This window comes from Thermobia domestica, chromosome 14, assembly GCF_964235325.1.
Source record: "Thermobia domestica chromosome 14, izTheDome1.hap1.1, whole genome shotgun sequence".
Classification (NCBI taxonomy): Eukaryota; Metazoa; Arthropoda; class Insecta; order Zygentoma; family Lepismatidae; genus Thermobia; species Thermobia domestica.
Window position 1 is genome coordinate 1794181 of NC_137467.1, and position 19553 is coordinate 1813733.

The 19553-nt window shown below is 36.8% G+C and overlaps 1 protein-coding gene across 1 annotated transcript; it reads right to left on the bottom strand.

Annotated features, from left to right (window-relative positions):
• Positions 1 to 517: 517 nt before the first annotated feature.
• On the bottom strand, positions 518 to 18755 carry LOC145670637 (uncharacterized). The gene is made up of 4 exons (XM_081739430.1): positions 18672 to 18755; positions 12454 to 12618; positions 2708 to 2890; positions 518 to 754 (listed from the first exon to the last, which is right to left on the bottom strand). The coding sequence occupies exons 1-4, from the start codon at positions 18753 to 18755 to the stop codon at positions 587 to 589; spliced, it is 600 nt and encodes a 199-aa protein (XP_081595556.1). The 3' UTR covers positions 518 to 586.
• Positions 18756 to 19553: the final 798 nt, after the last annotated feature.

The window sequence follows — 19553 nt, forward strand, 5'->3', positions numbered from 1 at the left end:
GTGTTACCAGTAAACGAGGTCTCGAGTATTAAATTTATATTATGTGAAAATCTGTTGATGGCAACAGAGTATTTTAAGTTAATCTTCTTGAATTGCTTACCTTCTAACCTTTTTTATGGGTTAATAACAACCAAATACTGTATTGTTTCTTCGCATTTTCCAGTAAACCTATTCCATTAATTACACGCGAACTCGCAAAATTAACCTTTGTTATCTCAGAAGGGTTGTTGCAAATTATTAACCGGTTTTTGCAGCCAAATTGTCCACTAATTTCGATTAGGTTACTGCTTATTTTTCTCAGTGTATTTTTAAAGTGTATCTCCCCATATAATATTCTGAGTGACACGTCTCTAGTTATTCAGCCAAACGTCTCAATTGAGTGAAAAGTCCCTGTTTATTTTCAGATCAGATGAGTTTGCATAAGATTAAGGATAATGAAAATAGAAACATGCACAGTCAATACGTTTATTTAGTATATTAATTTGAAATACAATTTGCACGAAATTAGAATCCAACTATTTATTTGTATACGATAGACGTTACTGACACGTACTTGCAGCAAGTTATAATGCAGAGAATATATCATTTAACTTCCGTGTTCCTTGACCATCATGTCCAGCCAATAACAAGAAATCTCGTTCCCATTTTCGAAACATTTTGCTCTGAAGGTATATAGTTTGCCATACACCATAGGGAATTCTTCTTTAAATTTTGATATGTCATAGACAAAATCTTCTGGAGGACACTTTTGGACCTGAAAAAATAATATAATTAATTAAAACGCAATATTTATGAATTTAAAACTGCAAATGATACAAACTTCTTTGTAAAATCAGTATTGTATATACCATGCAATAAAGTTTAACCAATGGTAGTGCCCGTGAGCACAATTGGAATTAGAGGTAGTAGTTGAATTTTATCTTTTCCAGTCTTAGTGCAAAGTTTGATCAAAAGTATGGTGAATGTAGACGGATAGTGCCATCTATCGATCTAACCATTTTAACTTGTTACCCCGGTAGCCTTAACTTTTGGTACAGTCAATGTCAAGTTTGAGTTGTGACATGTTAGTTGTCTTCCAGAGGCAAAAAGTGAATAAGTGTTAAGAGTGTGAGAGTGTCGCGGGCCAACATTAAGTTCTCTTCTAAGCTGCAGAAAAGTGTCAGAGAAGGTTACAAAATATCAAACTCAGTAATTATGATGAAGCAGACATTGATTAAAAACAAACAACGATCGAGATGTCCTTCGACGTCAAACACTGATGCAAAATGTGGCACAAATGATTTGTTCGAACAGGCGAATGACTTTTCGAGACCTTTCTGAAGAACTAAACCTCTCGTATGAGTACGCGACAAGTATTTTAACGCCGATTAAACGGGCAAACGGCTTCCTCCTTGACAACAAAAATGCGCCATGCCACACTTTGCTTTTGATCGGCGAGCTTTTGACTCAAGAAAATATTCCTGTGTATCCACATTCGCTGTTCCCTCTATATGTTTCACCATCCGAATTTTGGCTCTCCCTTAAAATAAAACCGTGCTTAAAGGCAAATATTTTGACACCATCCCTGACATTGAGATGGCCGGGACACTGGAGCTGTACGGAATCCAAAAGAAGCCTTCCAGTAATGGCTTCAACGATGGGATAAGTGCAATGCTAGCCAAGGAGAGTACTTTGCACTAAATTAATTCAAATTGCATGTACGCTTATTATTTTGGTTCTAATAAAATAATTTACCATAAGTTTTGATCACATCTCATAGATGTTTTAGATTTGGATAGGATGTATTCTTTTCACAGTTAATTGATTGCAGAGAACTCTACTTGCTATTAAGGATTTTACTGTATAGCGATTAGTGTGTTCAAACGAAAACCGAAATATTTTTTAGGTTTCAAAACTGGAAAGCGATTTGTTGGTTTGGAAACCCGAAGCCCATTTTCGTCTTCGAAGCCAAGCATTGACGATTTTCACAAAGACACTTTCAAGCAAATGAGGGAGTTGGAGTAAGAAGAAGGACTATGGAATTATTTTATGTCCCAGTGCGCAAAACGAGAAATGTGAAACGCTACGTCTGGTAATCTATACATTTTGTATATACTGTCCAATTAAAAAGACTTGGCATGTACTACTTCACTATGCTAGGTGCCGATATAAAAATTAAATGGAATAAAGAAGTGCCGATGTATGTCATACCGGAGTATACTACCCATTTCGAGCATTGAATAACAAAAAATGAATCTCGTCGGGGCTCCGGCTCAGGAAGATATTTTTGGAGCTCCCCAATCAGTGAATTGACCAAAGCTTACAAATTTATATGCATGCCAGTTGAAAAATGATCTCCTTGTCATAAGTCATAAAAACTTACCCCCTTGAATTGATTTATATATGTGGTTCTGTGATCTTCCTAGCTTTCTTTCTCTCAGAGCCACGCAGCATAAAACCATTAAAAGAAAACAACTTAGCCTACTACGTTTCACCGTAGACGTATTACACATAAAGTGTATAATATATCTATTTATACTTTACTAGCAGAGTCGGTTGTAACAAGAAATATAAGTGAGAGATCCACCTAATACGGTAGCATTATTTCAAAGCAATGATAAGTTCTAACCCACTTAGAAATTATTGCAATATAGTTAGCGTTTAGTAGCATATCATGGTCAAAGTAATTATGTTCAGACTTGAAATATTACTTAATTTTTGTGCTTACCGGTTCCTGTGGACATTTCATTTCTTTTGCTTGCATTGCTGTTATTATGAGTTTGGCATCCACTTGCTCTGTGTCTTTGTTTTCCTCTGCATCTTTACAGACATCTTCTCGCTCACCTTCTACTAGAACCTTTTCTTGCTCAAACATCCCTTTACCTGTTTTCTCCCTCACTTCAAATTCACACTGAAATCAAACAACGTAATAATAAACTGAGTACATAGAAGCAACGCACATGATTGGTCACATCTACGTTTAATTCCATCAGCTTATCATCATAGCCAAAGTTAATAAAGCTAATTAACATAGGATGTTGATTTCATGTCAGTAAATAACAGCAATTTTACTTCAAAGCTGCCTTGGATTCAAGAAAATTTTATTCATGACTAATCGATCTGATTTGTGGTTTACATATCTCAAAATATTGACCTCAAAATATCCGTCTGCTTCCAATTATTGTTCAATGAAATGGTAATGTAAGATACAAGAAAATAAATGCATGTCTCCCTTATGAAAGATAACTTACTGCCAACTTCTCCTGCTGTCATTCAGATATTTTGTTCTGTCTTCTGCTTATTCCATCATTGTTCTGTTATCAAATTGGATCAGTATTAGCCAGTGTGACATTCCTACGTAAATTATGGTGCCAACAATCATACACAATAAAAATGCAAAAATAATTTTCCACGTATAAAGTTAACCAAGAAAGTTCTGCCTTTTTTTGTGAAGGTCTGTGTTCAATTGACCCTCACACCATGGGTTGAATGCGAATGGTGATAAGGAGAAGATTAGTTGTTGGCGTGGGTATAGCCAAGATACCATTTGGTTGCGGCAATTCAGTTACACCGTGAACTTGCGTAAGAACAGAGTGAACACGGGATCTTCACAGAGTGTCATAAGGGAGTGTATCTTGCAAGAGTTCACACTGGGGTCAAACGCCTCTGCAGCGGGGTGGAAAATATGCCAGGCCTTTGATGAGGCTGTCGTGACTATGTGGACAGTGCAGCCGTGGTTTAACAAGTCTAAGAAATGTGAGTAAACACTCGAAGACTCACCACGTGCCAAAAGATCAACACATGTACAAAATTAAGATCTTCAGCAGCAGTTGAGGCGAACAGTCGCCAGAAATGTGAGGAACTATGACTACAATTCGGTGTGACTGGAGAAACCATTCGGCATCACCTCCAACAACTTGGGAAGCACTATAAGTTAGGTCGGTGCGTCCCACATGATTCGACTCCAGGCTTGAAGGCAACGGAAACAAAAACCTGTGTTTCCTTGCTGTCTCGTACTAGGACGGAGCCATGTCTGGACAGCGTGTTGACATGTAATGAGAAGTGGGTTCTGTACGAAGCTCCAAAACGCCGTCATCATTGGTTAGCATTCCATGAACCAGTTTCAAAGCAGCCGAAACAGCACTGCACCAGTAGGTCATCCTGTGCGTTCGATGGACTGCTCGCAGCATTGTGCATCGGAAACTACTGCCAGCTGGTGAGAGCATCAATGCAAATGTGTACTGTCAGCAGTTGAGTTGTGTTCAAGAAAAACTCATAACTCTGGAGCCAGTACTTCTGAATCGCAAAGGGGAATTCTGTTACAGGACAGCTCTAAGTCCCACGAGGCTAGGATAACTCGGGACATTTTTCCACACCTTGAATTGTTAACACTATTGCATCCGCCACACTCATTGCATATTGCACAGTCCAATTATCACCTGTTTTATTCCTTGGACAATCACCTTAGAGGACGTCAGTTCAAATCTCTGGTAGAGGTGCAAAATGCAGTTGATACCTTCTTCGCTTTATGGCCCACCAAGTTCTACGGCAATGTAACCCAAGGCCTTCCAGAACGTCCGGAGAAGGTCGTCGATGCTGATGGGAACTATTTCTGATCTTCCAGATACGTCTTAGATGACATATCGATATTTCAATGCGGTGGATGAAAAAGTGATATATCTTTTTTGGTTACCTTTATAGCAATGACTGTAATTGTAAAACATCTAAGTCCTTTATGAAAACGATTGTATTAATCTCTTATTAAAAAGGATGAAGAATAGAATTGTACTTGAAGCAAGCATTAGAAAAGCCTCTAATGCTACCTTTGTTTACTTAGCATTTGCGTCTCTGTCTATCTGTTTGATGTTAACTGTCCTAAAACTTATCTAATTTTGATGATTGTTGGTAATTACTTTCCTTTTACTTGCAGAAATAATCATGTTGTTTGTGGTTGTAATCCAGTCAAGCACAACCAGAGAACAAGAGGTTAAAATCCACCACATGCAGCAAGCTTGTACACAAACATTCGAGACAATTTTCCAATATAAATCAAGTAAAAGTTATTTGGGTTTATGACATTGTAAATATCCCCAGAAATTAGGGTTTGAATCTAGGAGGAATAAAATTTGTGGAATATATATTTCTCTTTTTATCAGGTGTTTGCTGCGCACAGCATGTTGTCTATGTCCCATTCTGTGATAGTGTAGTTTTGACTCTTTTCTATGACCCCGGGTAGTTGAGGAGAATGAGTCTCAGACAGCAGCGATGGACAATAGCAACACAGCATGGCAATGTGAAGCTGATGTCCCCAGTGTAGCAGCTCTGCATCATCAAGTTCCTTCTGAAGGAAAGCGTGAAATCTTCAGTAGATTAAGTGCGCAATATTGCGAAGAAACTCTCTGACAGTTAGAAGAGTATGAGTGTCTTCAAAATTCAAAGCAGGAAGATAATACTTTCACAATGTGACTCTTACTCCATGCGGAACAAGTGCAGTCAGCGAAACCAACATTAGTCAAGTGGAACAGCTCATTATGAGTAATCGATGCATCAGTGTGAGAGATGTGGTGCGCATCAAAGAAACATCATTTTTTATATTTTCGATATTTATTATTATCTCATTATTTATTTTTCTTTTTAAGTCTGTTCAACCATTATACTTTTAGTACAGTGCAATTTCGCCACAAATTGACCAAACGTAGACATTTAAAATGAAAAGATGAAACATATTGAAATATGTTCTACGTACCAGTCTTATAACTCTGCAAAAAATCCGAAAACACCCAGTTGCTGGTTTTCGCCATTTCGAGTAAATAGTCTGCCTTCTTGGATTTCTCACATGCACTTAATTTATGCCACATAACTTCTAAACTAATTAACGTAGGAGGATCATTCTTTCTTTATTATACTTCTAATGTTATAGACAATATAATAAAATATTATCACTTTTCTCCGCATAACCGCTTTTACATAACTTCAGGATAAAGTGAAAAATTGTGATCTGTATTAGAGGACATATTCTTTTCATTGCCTCATACAACTTAACAGAGTATAAATATGAAACAAGTGTTCGGATAAAAGTTTTTTAGAATTTCATAACCTTTAAAACGATGTATATATTGGCACTATATACTATGTGAGAGATGCGCAATGAAGCTTCAAATGGAATCGGATTGCGTACAATGTCTGCAGAAACATATGAATGAATCATTTAACAAGAAGAAAAAGATATTTAGTGATTTGAAACGGCTTCTCAATGCAATTTCCAGTAAATATCATCAGGTTTAGAAGCCCAGCTAGTATGATAAATAGTTCGTAAACAGTGGCGTCGCCAAAGCAAGAACCCGGAAAGTAGACTTTCTGTAATGTAGATCTATCTATGTGTCTATTGAAATTAGTGTTTGAGATAAACGTTTTAAAAAGATAAAAATCTATTGAAATCTGTTTTATTGATGTTGTTATTTTGCAAACAATCCAGTTGCGGGTTTTCCGCCTTTTTGAAAAAAAAAATGAAATGAAATGAAATCTTTCAGTTGTACGTCCCACTTTCTGCCGGTTAGGCTAAAGGAGACGGTGATGATGAGAAATGAATGAAATGGTGGAATGGAGGAATTAGGACGTAAAACTTAAAAAATAGTGTGGAACCCTGAGAAAACCCACGAGCACGGAGTTTGTCCACCACAAGGTCCACACGGTGCGAGCTGGGTTTGAACCAGGGATCCCAAGCACCGAAGGTGAACGCTCTACCACTGAGCCACCGCGCCCCCTCCGACTTTTTGAATAAATAGTCCAGTGCAATTACCACAAACATCGATCAAACTTAAAGCTTTTTAAAAAGCTTAAACCTGTTAGAATATTCTATGTATTGATATTATACTAAAACAATCTCAAAACTCTAGTTGTTGGATTTCCGCCATTTTTACGGCCAATTGTGTCAGCAACATGTGAGGTATATCACAAAACACTATAGTAAATAATGTGTTGTATTTGATACTTATGATGGTGGATCTAGCGTAAAGGAAAAGAACACTTGACATGAACAAAGAAATCATGAATACGCGTAATCGTTGAGGATAACTTCCAAGTTCGTTTATCTAAACAGAATAAGTAAAACGTGAATTTCTTACTAGCACAAAGAACAAATCCGAATTGGTGTAGCTTCTGACGAAATATCTCGAGAAATCTGGCTTCACTGTACATCAATCACCTGATGATGAAGACATTAGTTGTGTCAATCGCAACAAATCTTACAAAATCTGGCTCATGAGTAAATATTGGGAGAAGATTCAGATATTTTGGTTTTGATGGTAGCTATCACAACAGCTGAAACTTACATGTTTATTCCTGGCACCACATAAAGTATACAGCAGTCCAAACTTCAGAGAGCATTGTGAAATATGGTGAACTGGATTTTATTTCTGCATGACTTCACTGGTTGTGATGCAACTTATGCTGCACACAGTAAACGGAAGAAAGTTGTGTTCAAAAAATAATGGGAAAAGTCAAGAATTGCGAGGAGAAAAGGGTGTTTTCAACAATCCAGCATCATCTGCTGATGATGTCGCAGCTGCCCGAGAAAAATGTTCATTTATGTAGAAGTGCAGAGAAAGGAAATCTGTATTGTGCAAGATTCTACATTTACAAAAAGATTGTATCTAAACAACGCATTAGTGGCACTTTCAACTTAGCACAACCTCCAAAAACAGCTGCTTTAAATCAGCATAATCTCCATGTGTTCTATCAAGTTCAGCAATGGAAAAATCAAGAGAAGACTCCAATTGAAAGGGACTGGAGAATTTGTTGTTATTGCTTTCTTCCTGTAACAACACTTGAACAACCTGCTTCAGAAGATTTGTTAAAGTCTATAGCATGCAACTGCCACACGAACTGAGAAACAATTGTGGGTGCAAAAGAAGAGAGCTATATTGTACACCATTTTCTGGGCAATGCAGTGGACACGGATGTGGTAATAGCACTACTTTAATTAAAGATGCAGATGAAAGAAGTGATGATGAAGCTGTCATCAAAACTAAGTTCCTTGAGAAAGAAGTTAACGAAAACTGTGGACATTCAACTCCAAGATGCCATCGAAAAAACTAAAAGTCTCAAAGTACACAGATATATTTAGAACTTTCGCTTAAGTTCTATACCATCGAAAGGCTTTTTACGATGCATTATACATTCATCAGCGTTGAATTAGAGACAGCAGAACAGTTGGAGAAACCGCCCTGTAGTGGCTCCACCAGTTCATATGCATGAAACGCATTGCAAGTGTACTGCTGCCGTGTACTTCCTCTCTCTCGGTATCCGTGTCAGTGCAGTGTGTGATTGGCAAGACGAAGGACCTAAGTGCAGTTGCCCGTAGTCAAATCGTAGGGCTCAGACGACTTGGTAGCTCGCTTTCGGAAGTGGCTGTGGCACTCGGATATTGAAATGGAATTGTGTCAAAGGGGTATCGTTAGTACCTGCTTCCGGTAAAACCGCACCCACACTTTCAAACTGCCGCGATCATAGGCACGTAGATGACAGGGGTAGGCGCGCACTGGCCTACATCGTAACAGCCGATAGACGGACTACAGTTCAATACAAGACAACAACGCCGTGTCAGCAGCCACACCTTTCGCAACTACCTACTCTCCATGGGGTACAGAAGCGTCGGCCCACGCGAGTATCCCTTCTAACCTCACAACACAGTAAAAAACGTCTAGCATGGGCAAAGTAACACCGTTGCTGGACAGTGGAAATGTGGGAAAAAGTTGCCTGAACAGATGAATCACATTTCACATTTGTACATGCCGATGGACGGGTAAGGGTGCGTTGCCAATCGCACGACAGAATGGATCCATGCCAGCAGAGAACTGTACAGACCGGTGGTGGTGGTATTCTCCTCTGGGGCATGATTGCGTGGACTTTTACAGGTGAACGCTACCGTGATCTTCTGGACGACCATTTCATGTTATTTGCTCGGCTGCAACATCCGGATGGTGACCTCATCTTTCAGCAGGACAATGCGTTTGCCCACCGCTCTGGATGGCCGCAGAGTGGTTTGATGAGCACTCCACTGATCTTGCAATACTTCTCTTGGAATCATAGTCACCGGACCTCAATAGGGTCTAACACCTGTGGGATTCCATTAACGACGCCTTTGACTATGGACTCTCTTCCGACTAACCTATAGGCAATGTGGGAGACTGTGCAGCATATATACATTAAGATGCCACAAGAACCCTTCAGGCGCCTCGTGGAGTCCATGCCGTGGGGTTAGCCGCCGTTGTCAGAGGGAAAGGTGATGTTACACGGTATTAGGTAGGTATCTCAAAGTCAACTGGTGCTCAGTGTATATTCAAGTGGTGATTTTTTTTTCCTTTTTAATGATTAATCCCTTGTTTAAATCATTTTTATTTTTTCCTTAAAGTTATATTTTCAAGTAATAGATAACGATGTACGGTACACTGAACTTTCGGTAACGCGCAGAAAAGTGATAACTTATTTAATGATCTATATTGTTAGAAGTGTAATAAAAAGATATACTTTTACGTTTAGTGGGTAAGGAGCTATGAAGAGTTTTGAGATTGGTTTAGTGTAATATCAATACATAGAACATGTTCTAACAGCTTTAATCTAAAAAAAAGTTTAAGTTAGATTGATTTTTGCCGTAATTGCGCTGGGCTAGGGCTATTTATTCAAAAAGGTAGAAAACCCGCAACTGTATTGTTTGCATGACAACAACATCAGTAAATCATATTTCAATAGATTTCATCTTCTTTTTAAAACGTTTATCTCAAATACTAATTTCAATGGACACCTAGTCCTACATTACAGAAAGATAGTGCGAAAGTTTACTTTCAGAATTCTTGCGCACACCCTGGCGACACAACTGTTTACGAACTATTTATTAAAGTAGGTAGACTTCTAAACCTGATGATACTTACCGGAAATTGCATTGGGAAGCCGTCTCAAATCATTAAATATTTTTTCTTCATGTTAAATGACTCATTCTTATGTTTCTGCACAAATTGTGCGCAATCCGATGATGTGAAGCTTCATTACGCATCTTTCACACAGTATATAGTGACAATATATACATCGTTTCAAAGATTATGAAATTTCCAACAACTTTTATCCGAACAACTTTTCCATATTTCTACTCTGTTAAGTTGTGTGAAGCAATGAAAGGAATATTTCATTATATTCTAAAGTTATGCCCAAATGGTTACTCGGAGAAAAGTGATAATAATTTATAAAAGTGATAATATTTTATTATATTGTCTATAACATTAGAAGTATAATAAAGAAAGAATGATCCTTCTATGTCAATTAGTTTAGAAGTTATGTGGCATAAACTAAGTGCATGTGAGAAATCCAAGATGGCAGGCTATATATCCAACATTGCGGAAAACCAGCATCTGGATTTTTTTGAATTTTAGCGGAGTATTAAGACCGATACGTAGAACATGTTTCAGTAGGTTTCATCTTTTCATTTTAAATGTCTACATTAAACGCTATTTCACTGAACTGCTCGGCGGAAAAATAGATGTTCTGTTCTTGAAATAGATAAGTAAATAGTGGGCGCCTTGATAACATTTAAACTCTGTATCATGGCTTGTGATTATGCCGTCAGTTTAGGAGAGTATGCGCATTATGTGATTTATATTCTGTTTCTGGACAACGACTCCATATTCCACGATGATAATGAACTTATTTCTAGTCAGAGCTTTTGTGGCATGTTCTGAGGAGTGTGTAGTTTAAGCATAAAATCGAACAACTTCTGTGGCTCACCCAGTTACCACAATAGAAAATAATTGCCTATTTGTTTTCCGCTTTTGCGAGAGGATCCCCTCGTAGATTTCCGCATTCATCTCGTTTACGAAACTAAGCAATGCATTTGGCACAACATGATAAAAGTATTCCGTTGCTACTTTTCACGACAACGTTGCATAAGTGCTGTTCTGAGGGGGAAATTGACTCATCACCATATTAATCAGAAAATTGTACATTCATGTCCAAAATTATTGTCGCATGTCAATAAATATGTTGTTGTAGAAATATAAGTTGATAATGAATTCGCCCGGTATTTCTTACAATGTTAGTATATGTATAATCGGCAAAGACATGCATGTGTTAAATTTCATGTCCAAAGGGCAGCAAATAAGAACAATGAAACGAAAGTAAAACTTTCTTGTCCATTTAGCATCATTTTGGTTTACTCATTCTAATTGTCGTATTTATAATTGTTTACATTTCCCGATATTTATTTCCCGATTATACAGATAGTATCAGTATTAAAAGAGCCCTGCAAAATCACTATTAAATTATATTCTTGCAAGACAGCTATAGATATGCGACAATCATTTTGGACATGAGTGTATCTATCACGACTGTGGAAATTATCACACAAATAACTAATGGGTTAAAAGGCATTCGTTATTCGCGTAATCAGGTAAGTTGTAATCATTCACTTAACGTAACACGATTACACCTGTTAGGCTAAGGGAGACAATGATTAAAGCAAGCGAATGATGAATCTAAAATTGGTGGAATGAAATGTGGGAAGAAACGAGAGTGCCCCGAGAAAATCCAAGAACACGATGTTGTCCTAAACAGATTGCTTGTCCGGGGAACGAACCATGCACCTCAGGCACCAGAGGTAAGAGCTCTACGAGTAATCCACAGTGCGACCTTAAATTGATAAGTATATGTATACATATTACTAACTTATTACTTAATCTTGTAGAAAATATAATGTGAAATTACTTAGCAAACCCATCAAAATCGCTGTTTGTATTTGTAAAACGTCATTACCTTTTATCACTCACTTCTTGTCTGTTAGAGGTTGTTTGTTATTGTATTGTTTGTGAAAGCTGTTCTCAGCTATAAAAATTAAGATCATTAATGATAATTACGATTAATTTTGATCAAATTAAACTAACAAGTAATCATGGAACCATATAAAATTGTTAAACAATACAATACATACGAAATACGAAATTTTACATTGTATTGTAACTTTTACTTCCCAACTTATATCTTAGAAATCAGTTGAAATTGAAACTATTTCGCATACAGCTGTCTTAGTACGACTGAGTAGCCATACTTATTATCAATTGCTTAAAACTTTCAGGTATTCCATTTCGTTCTTCACGTTGTTTTTTTGTCCGGATAGGGTAATGTGAGCATATCTTTCTAGAATTAGCGTTAGATGATTTTAGTTCTCCTTTGGTCTTCGGAGATGGCATAAAAAATAACAAAAAACAACGAACTTATTACGTTTTGAGCACACGAAAGTGATGTCCATAAAAAATACTATTTATGTCGAAACTAACTTATAAAACATACTAATGTAATCGTACATTGGTAGTAATACATAAATTTAACTTGTGAGTTCATGTCGTACACCACTTAAGTATATTAAAACATTATTTTGTACAATTAAAATACTCATGCTATTTAATCTACTCCATTCTTACTTTTCCTTACCGAGGCAGTATTGTTTCCAAACCATTTCAAGACATCCACACATCCTTCTATCCTGGCCTCACAGCCCTCTAGACGAAATTTCACATCGATTGATAGAGCACGGTGCTCCTTTTCTTCAACACCACAATCATGAAAATGTCCCAGGTAGATTTTGTAACCTTCACACTGAAAGAATGTAAAAGAGTATCTCAAATTTAATTAAATGCATGCAGTTCTTGTCTGCCATTCTTACCATAACGTCAGCATGTTCACAACGTCTTTTCATTAAAAAAATGACATGGTTTAACAAACAATATTTATATACGAAAATAGAATTAAGTAATTGATGCAAGTTTGCAGGGTGAACCCAAATGAAAATTAATGCCTACATTCCCTGACAGGAATTCTTTAACAAATTTTCCACTTTTCAGATTATTGAATAACGTAATGGGTTTGAAATGCGTCGTCGGACCGGAATACGGCAAATTGTGGAGGCGTTAAAATATTAAATAATACTTTTGATAAAGTGGATACTTTCAAATATTAATGATCAATATTAACAGACGAAAATCATATTCACGAAGAAATTAAATGTCGACTAAAAGCAGGGAATTCGTGTTACTATTCGGTTCAAAATCTCTTGTCGTCGCGAATTCTGTCGAGGAATTTGAAGCTTAAAATATATAAAACGATAATCATGCCTGTTGTTCTGTATGGTTGCGAAACATGGTCGCCTTACTCTGAGGGAAGAACATAGACTGAAAGTATTTGAGAACAGGATCCTGAGAAGAATATTCGGACCCAAGAGGAACGAGAATGGGGAATGGCGAAAGCTTCATAACGAGGAACTACATAGTTTATACGGTTTACCCAACATTGTTAGGGTCGTCAAGTCTAGGAGGCTTAGGTGGGCAGGTCATGTAGCTAGAATGGAAGAAAGTAGAAACGCTTTCAAAGTCTTGACTGGTAGACCCATAGGAAAACGACCATTAGGAAGACCTAGGCGCAGATGGGAGGATAATATTAAGATGGATCTCGCAGACATTGGAATACAAAGTAGAAACTGGATCCAATTAGCTAAGATAGAAGTCAGTGGAGAGCTTTTGTGAACGCGGCACTGAACCTCCGGGTTCCATAGGCCATAGAGTTAGTTAGTTTTAGTTAATGGGTTTGAAACACTGTCAAATTACGCTCTACTGATTCCTTACCTTATATCGCGTCAATCCGCGAACACATAGAGTACACAATTTATCTTATGTTTTCTCCCTCATTTATCACAATACAGTGATTACCTTTCTAAGGTTTGTTACTCGCGTTATAACATTAAGTCTGATTCTGTATATTTTGTGTTTCGGGGCTGTCATCTGCGGCAATTAACCCATTACTTCGTAATATCCAAGGGCTACCGCCAGTAGTCCACGAAATACGACTCTGCGTAACAAATTGTGATATGCTTAACAAAATCACGTACTTGAGAGTAAATTTTCCAAGAATGTGGATGGATGGTAAGAAACTGTCTGAAAAAACTTCGGGAGCTGATTACTTGACAGGGTATAAGGAATCCCTAAGTTCCTTTGGAGAATACCTTGTACACATTTTGCGGAGGTTTGAAATATACATTTTTCAATCGAGCAGATATGTCTTCGGGTGTCATGTATTAAACCGCACCCTTTACATTGCGTTGTTTTTGAATTACAGCCCGCTGAAGTTCATTTGTCCATGCTTTCGGCACCTTATATCGCCGAAACCATCCCTCACTGACCAAAGTTCCAGAGGACTTTTTTGCAAGTTTCGGTAACGAGAATCGCCTCCCGAAGTATGATCAAATAGTTTCTTACCATCCTATATACAGGGAGGCGCATTTTAATTTTTCCACGGAAACATCTCGAAAATGGTTGAACATAAATGAAATGAACAAAAACTCAAATAGGAAATACCATGGGGAAAATCGAATGGTGAATTCGCGGTGCCCCCAGATCTGTTCTTCTAGGGGGCCCGGAGCCCAACTTTAAAATTTTAAATGGAAACATGAGGCAAGTGACACCTCGTTCAATAGATCTTTACAAAATAAAAAGTGATGTGGCAAAAAATTTTTCATGTCGGTCACCGTATTCAAAATGCCCGCCAAGTAGGTAAACGTCCAGTAGCACTAATATAAAGACGATTGAACATAAATGAACTGAACAAAAACTGAAATAGGAAGGCGATGGGGCAAATCGAACGATTTTGTTGCGGTGGCCCCCAGTGCCGCCTTTCATTGGGGACCAGGCGCAACTTAAAAATTTTAAACTAAAATATGGATCAAGTGATACCTCGTTCCGATACAAGCACTATGTCTTGGCGGCCATTTTGAAAACGGTGACCCATATGAACAATATTTCGCCACAACGCTGTTTAGTGTATAGTGATATATCGAACGAGGTATCACTTAATCCACATTTTCGTTTAAAATTTCTAAGTCTGGCTTGGGCTCCATAAAATGCGACCCTGAGGGGAACCGTGACAACGTCATTCGATTTTGTCCATGGCTTTCCTATTTCAGTTTTTGTTTGCTTCATTTATGTTCAACCGCTTTCATATTAATGCTACTGGATGTTTATCTGATACAGGTAACTATCTTGGCAGCCATTTTGAATACGGTGACCGATATAAAAATTATTTTGCCACATCGCTTTTTAGTTTATAAAGTTCTATCGAAAGAGGAGTCACTCGCCCCATGTTTCCATTTAAAAGTTTAAAATTGGGTCCCGGGCCCCTTGAAGAGCGGCCCTAGGGCGCACCGCAACATCACCATTCGATTTGTCCTATTTTATTTCCTATTTGAGTTTTTGTTCAGTTCATTTATGTTCAACAGTTTTCAAGATATTTCCCTGCAAAGATTAAAATGGGGCACCCTATATATATATAATGCGTTGCTTGGTTTCGAGCTGACGTGACTGATAGTTTCTATTCATCTTTGGTAGACTATGTATTCATTCATGCACTGAATATGAAAAAAATATATACTCCAAAGAACTGGATTGTATTTACCGTTATTGGATTTCTCCTAGAGTAATGGAAGTAGTCCTTACCCTAAAAGGTATAATCCTAACATTGACGTATGCCAGTTCTAAGCACTTTCAGTATTTTATTAGAACACGGGAATTCTTTTTCAGATATATGTTAGTTCTCTCTCTATTTTTCTTCTTTTAAGCCTTTGTTATACTCTATTATTATCTGTTTCATAAACTTTGATTGTTGTTAATTAAGCAGAGCATGTCTATAGGGAAGGCATTTACCAAAGAGTATGACGAAACTTAACACATTCAACCTTAAGCAATAGAAGAACCCGTGCTATTTTTTTTTTAAAAAAAAAAATATAACTAGACAAAGTCAGAGTAGGGTTGCCACATTTCAAAATTAAAATCCGGGACGCTACTAAATTACGAGTATCTTTGAAATGCTTAAAATGAAAAGACTTGTTCTGTACTAATTTACTTTCTTCCATTAGATAGAGTTATTCAGGTATTACGTTATCACATTTTTAGGCATTTTAGTAGTTAGGCCTTCTTCTCCCTAATTATTTATCCTCTCCCCCCTGATAAACAATTTTAGTAATTCCTCAGGATCTGTTATGTTTCGTGGCTTTCAGAATCTGTTTTAGGTAATTCAAGGTGTGATATTTTTTTCAGAAGTCTTCTCTGTTTTCTCTGTGGCATCGTTTTTTTCAAGGACTGTTAATTCATTGGCAATATGTTCTGGCGGTGTTTGCTATCTTCGAAGAACTTCATTCGTTGAATTGTTACTTTATTTCTCTTAAGAGAAGAATTATATACATAATGTTGTGAAGAAAGCGAACTGTAATATTCCTTTTCTTTCTTCGTCGCTGAAATCCGGCATATTTAGGCTTCCCGAGACATACTTTCGGGACCCCGGAAAGTAGATCTCGATTCCGTTACTGTTCCGGATTGTCCGGGACGAATGGTAACCTTAAGCCAGAGCTTAACTGGATTGTAACGTATGAGTTTCGGAGTTATGTTCTGCAAGTTGTGTTCGGTTGTGTGAAAAGTCTTCTTAGAAAAATAGCGTTCTTTCTCTGGACCACAATTTGAAGTTACACTGTACAACCGAAGAGAAAACTATTTCTAAATGGATTCCAAACGTTTCCGCTATTATTTGTCCTACATTGTCTCTTTGCACTAGAAACTACTTTATTTGTAGCAGTTTCACTAAATGTATCACTAAAAAAACATTCTTGCGCTTTTTCGCGTTAAGGAACTAAGACTGGGACCTACGGGACGCTAAGGATCCATGTCCCATTATACAAAGTTCTGTTGGCCATACAGACAAAATCTGGTGGATGAAACATTATCGTTCAAAATACCACTAACCAATATCTTCTGTCACAGAACTCTCACTTGTTCAAAACTTTGCCGTCCAAAGCCTCTCGTGGCCGAAACGTACACCAGCAAACTGATCAAAATCTTGTGGGTCAAAATATTCCTGGCCAAAATCTCGCCGTCCAATATCTCGTGGACCAAACCTCGCATTTCAAAATCTCGCAATAACATTGTAACTACGTAATAATATAACAGTTTCTAAAGTCAAAAGATGAATAATAATAATAATAATAATAATAATAATAATAATAATAATAATAATAATAATAATAATAAAACGAAGAAGGAGAATAAGAATAATAATACAAGAATCGATATATAATAGTCAATAAACTCATATTAGAATCAATATTATACATTAAATGTATTTCAGATAAATTGTTTGGTGAGAGTGAACAGGGGATTTATACTTTATACCAAAACTTACCTTATTAGGAATCCCTGAAGATAGTAAGATGAAACTCATAAATTTATCATTAAAAATAAGTGGAAATGCGACCCAATGTTTTTCAAAATTCTTCTTTTAAGAGCGGATGGAATAATTTCTGAATTCTTTTCTCCACTTCTGAAACAACGTTATTTGTGTAATCATTTATTACCACTTCAAAACTGTTGAACAATCTGAAATGAATTTTCTGTCTACTATACTGTACTCAGGTTTACTTTTAAAATGTAGAAATGCGAAGTGTTATATGCTAACAAATGCTATTGGACTTAAAATAGTGTCCTTCCTTTATGAAGAAGTAAAGTTCCATATAAGTAACATGTCGCTAGTGAGTGACGGTCTGCGTTCATAAATGACACTATTTATCAAAGACTATGACGTCTTCCGTAATAATACATATATTCTTACCGGAAGAAAAACCATACCTTACTATGAAAGTGTCCGTTAAGAGAAGTTTAATTGTATAAGCTTTTAAAAGTGTATATTCATGCAGCGATCTATTGAAAATTCTACAGTGAAGAAATCGCTGGGGTGTAATTTCGTCGCGTGATATTTTGGCCAACAAAATTTTGTCCTGGATGAGATTTCCATCTGCGAGGTTCTGCAGAGACAACATTTGAACATTTAGGTTTTATAAGCCGAGATTTTTGCCAGTCTGGGTGTTGGGCTTCGAGGTTTCACTGTGCATGATTCTGAAACGTGAAGTTGTGGATCCATGGTTTCGGCCGCTAAGGTTTTTCTCATATTCGCATATCAGTATTATTCTTAGCCAACTTTATCCAGAATCTACTTAGTACTTCTATATCTAGGAGACCCATCGTAATATTCTCCTCCTGTCAGATCTAACTTTTATTTCTAATGGTCTTTTTCTGTTTGGGTTTTCAGTTAAAATTTCAAAAGTGCTCAAAAATTTTTCGTTCTGACTACGTGACCTCCTCACCCGAACCCTTATATTTAATGTGACTATAACAATTCTACGTAAATGGTATAAATTATGTAATTACTCGTTATAAACTTTGGAATTTCTCATTCCCGTCCATCTTGTTTTGGAGTGTTCGTATCAGGACGATTTTGCAAATTATTTTATTTAAAACCATCTTTTCATGTAAATGAAATAACATTTGCTTGAAGTGTTATCGTAGCAATTTTTTCCAAGAACAAAAATAAATATTGTGCTCATCTTGAAATTGAATAGTAAACATTTATTCATCACGAATCCTGTATGTTAACAATTATAGTACTAAATGATAGTTTTGTTGTAAAGAAAGTACGAGGATGCCAGGAAACTGAAATTTACAAAGGTAAGTAAGTCCAAGAGCGAAATTGTTAAAACAACTCCTATTTTGAAGAAAGTGAAGGTTGACTTTATCTAATATGTCCTCGAAATTTACTAATATTTTTTAGGATAACATTACCTCTGTTTCCGCTGCGAACACAAGAGTTAATTGCAAGGAAAAGAGTCCTAGAAGCACAGTTATTACATCTGGGCTTACGAACATTGTCGTAGTTATCAACACGAAAAGAAGAACTAATTTGTCAGTTAGACCACACAGGTAACAAGAGTTGGATAGATTGCGATGCTGGGATTTATATACAGCTTTTATTTTTTTTATTTATACAAACGTGATTTTTTGTGTTCTTTACGCAATATCCAATCTCATACTTGCTAAGGTTTGACACGCTATTTGAGATCAGTATCGATTTGCAATAACTGATATTATTCGTTCAACTTTTTTTCTAATATTTCTAATATTCACATTTCCTAATCTCTTTTTTGTGTTTGTTCATGGGTAAACATATTTCCGTGTTTTAGATATGATCTGTGTTCATTCCTTCAAAAAAAACTTCTTTCTTTATATTTTTTTTAATATTTTGCTCAATGAACTGCAGTGAATCACGTATAACCTTCCGAAGAAGTGACGAACAATACAGTAACTTTGACTAAATATCCGCTGGCCAATACAATAGTTTCAACAGGACGTTGCGATTTTCTGATTTCCAATCTATGTTATGCAGAAGTGTCGGAAGTGTTACAGAATGCAACTGTCCATTCGTCCATCTTTCTGTCTACATTAAAGCAAAAACGCTAAGATATATCGAGATGCAGTTTTCTACAATCGATTCAAAATCTCAAGGCTCAAATTTCTGTGCTAACTATTTTCAAAATGAAACTGGTTGAAATTAGTCATAAGGAGTTTCAACGTTTATCGCAATAAAACAAAAACGGCAGACGATAGCGACGAGCAGTTATTTGCGAGTGATGGAGGCTGTCAAGAAAACATATGACCACAACTCGC

Bases quoted from the DNA above. Each gene is read 5' to 3' on its own strand.
- LOC145670637 (XM_081739430.1), bottom strand. From the start codon at position 18,755: ATGTTCGTAAGCCCAGATGTAATAACTGTGCTTCTAGGACTCTTTTCC. The intron at 12,619-18,671 runs GTAATGTTATCC...ACATTCTTTCAG, and splicing joins TGTTCGCAGCGGAAACAGAG to TGTGAAGGTTACAAAATCTA. The intron at 755-2,707 runs GTAAGCACAAAA...TTATTTTTTCAG, and splicing joins TGAAATGTCCACAGGAACCG to GTCCAAAAGTGTCCTCCAGA.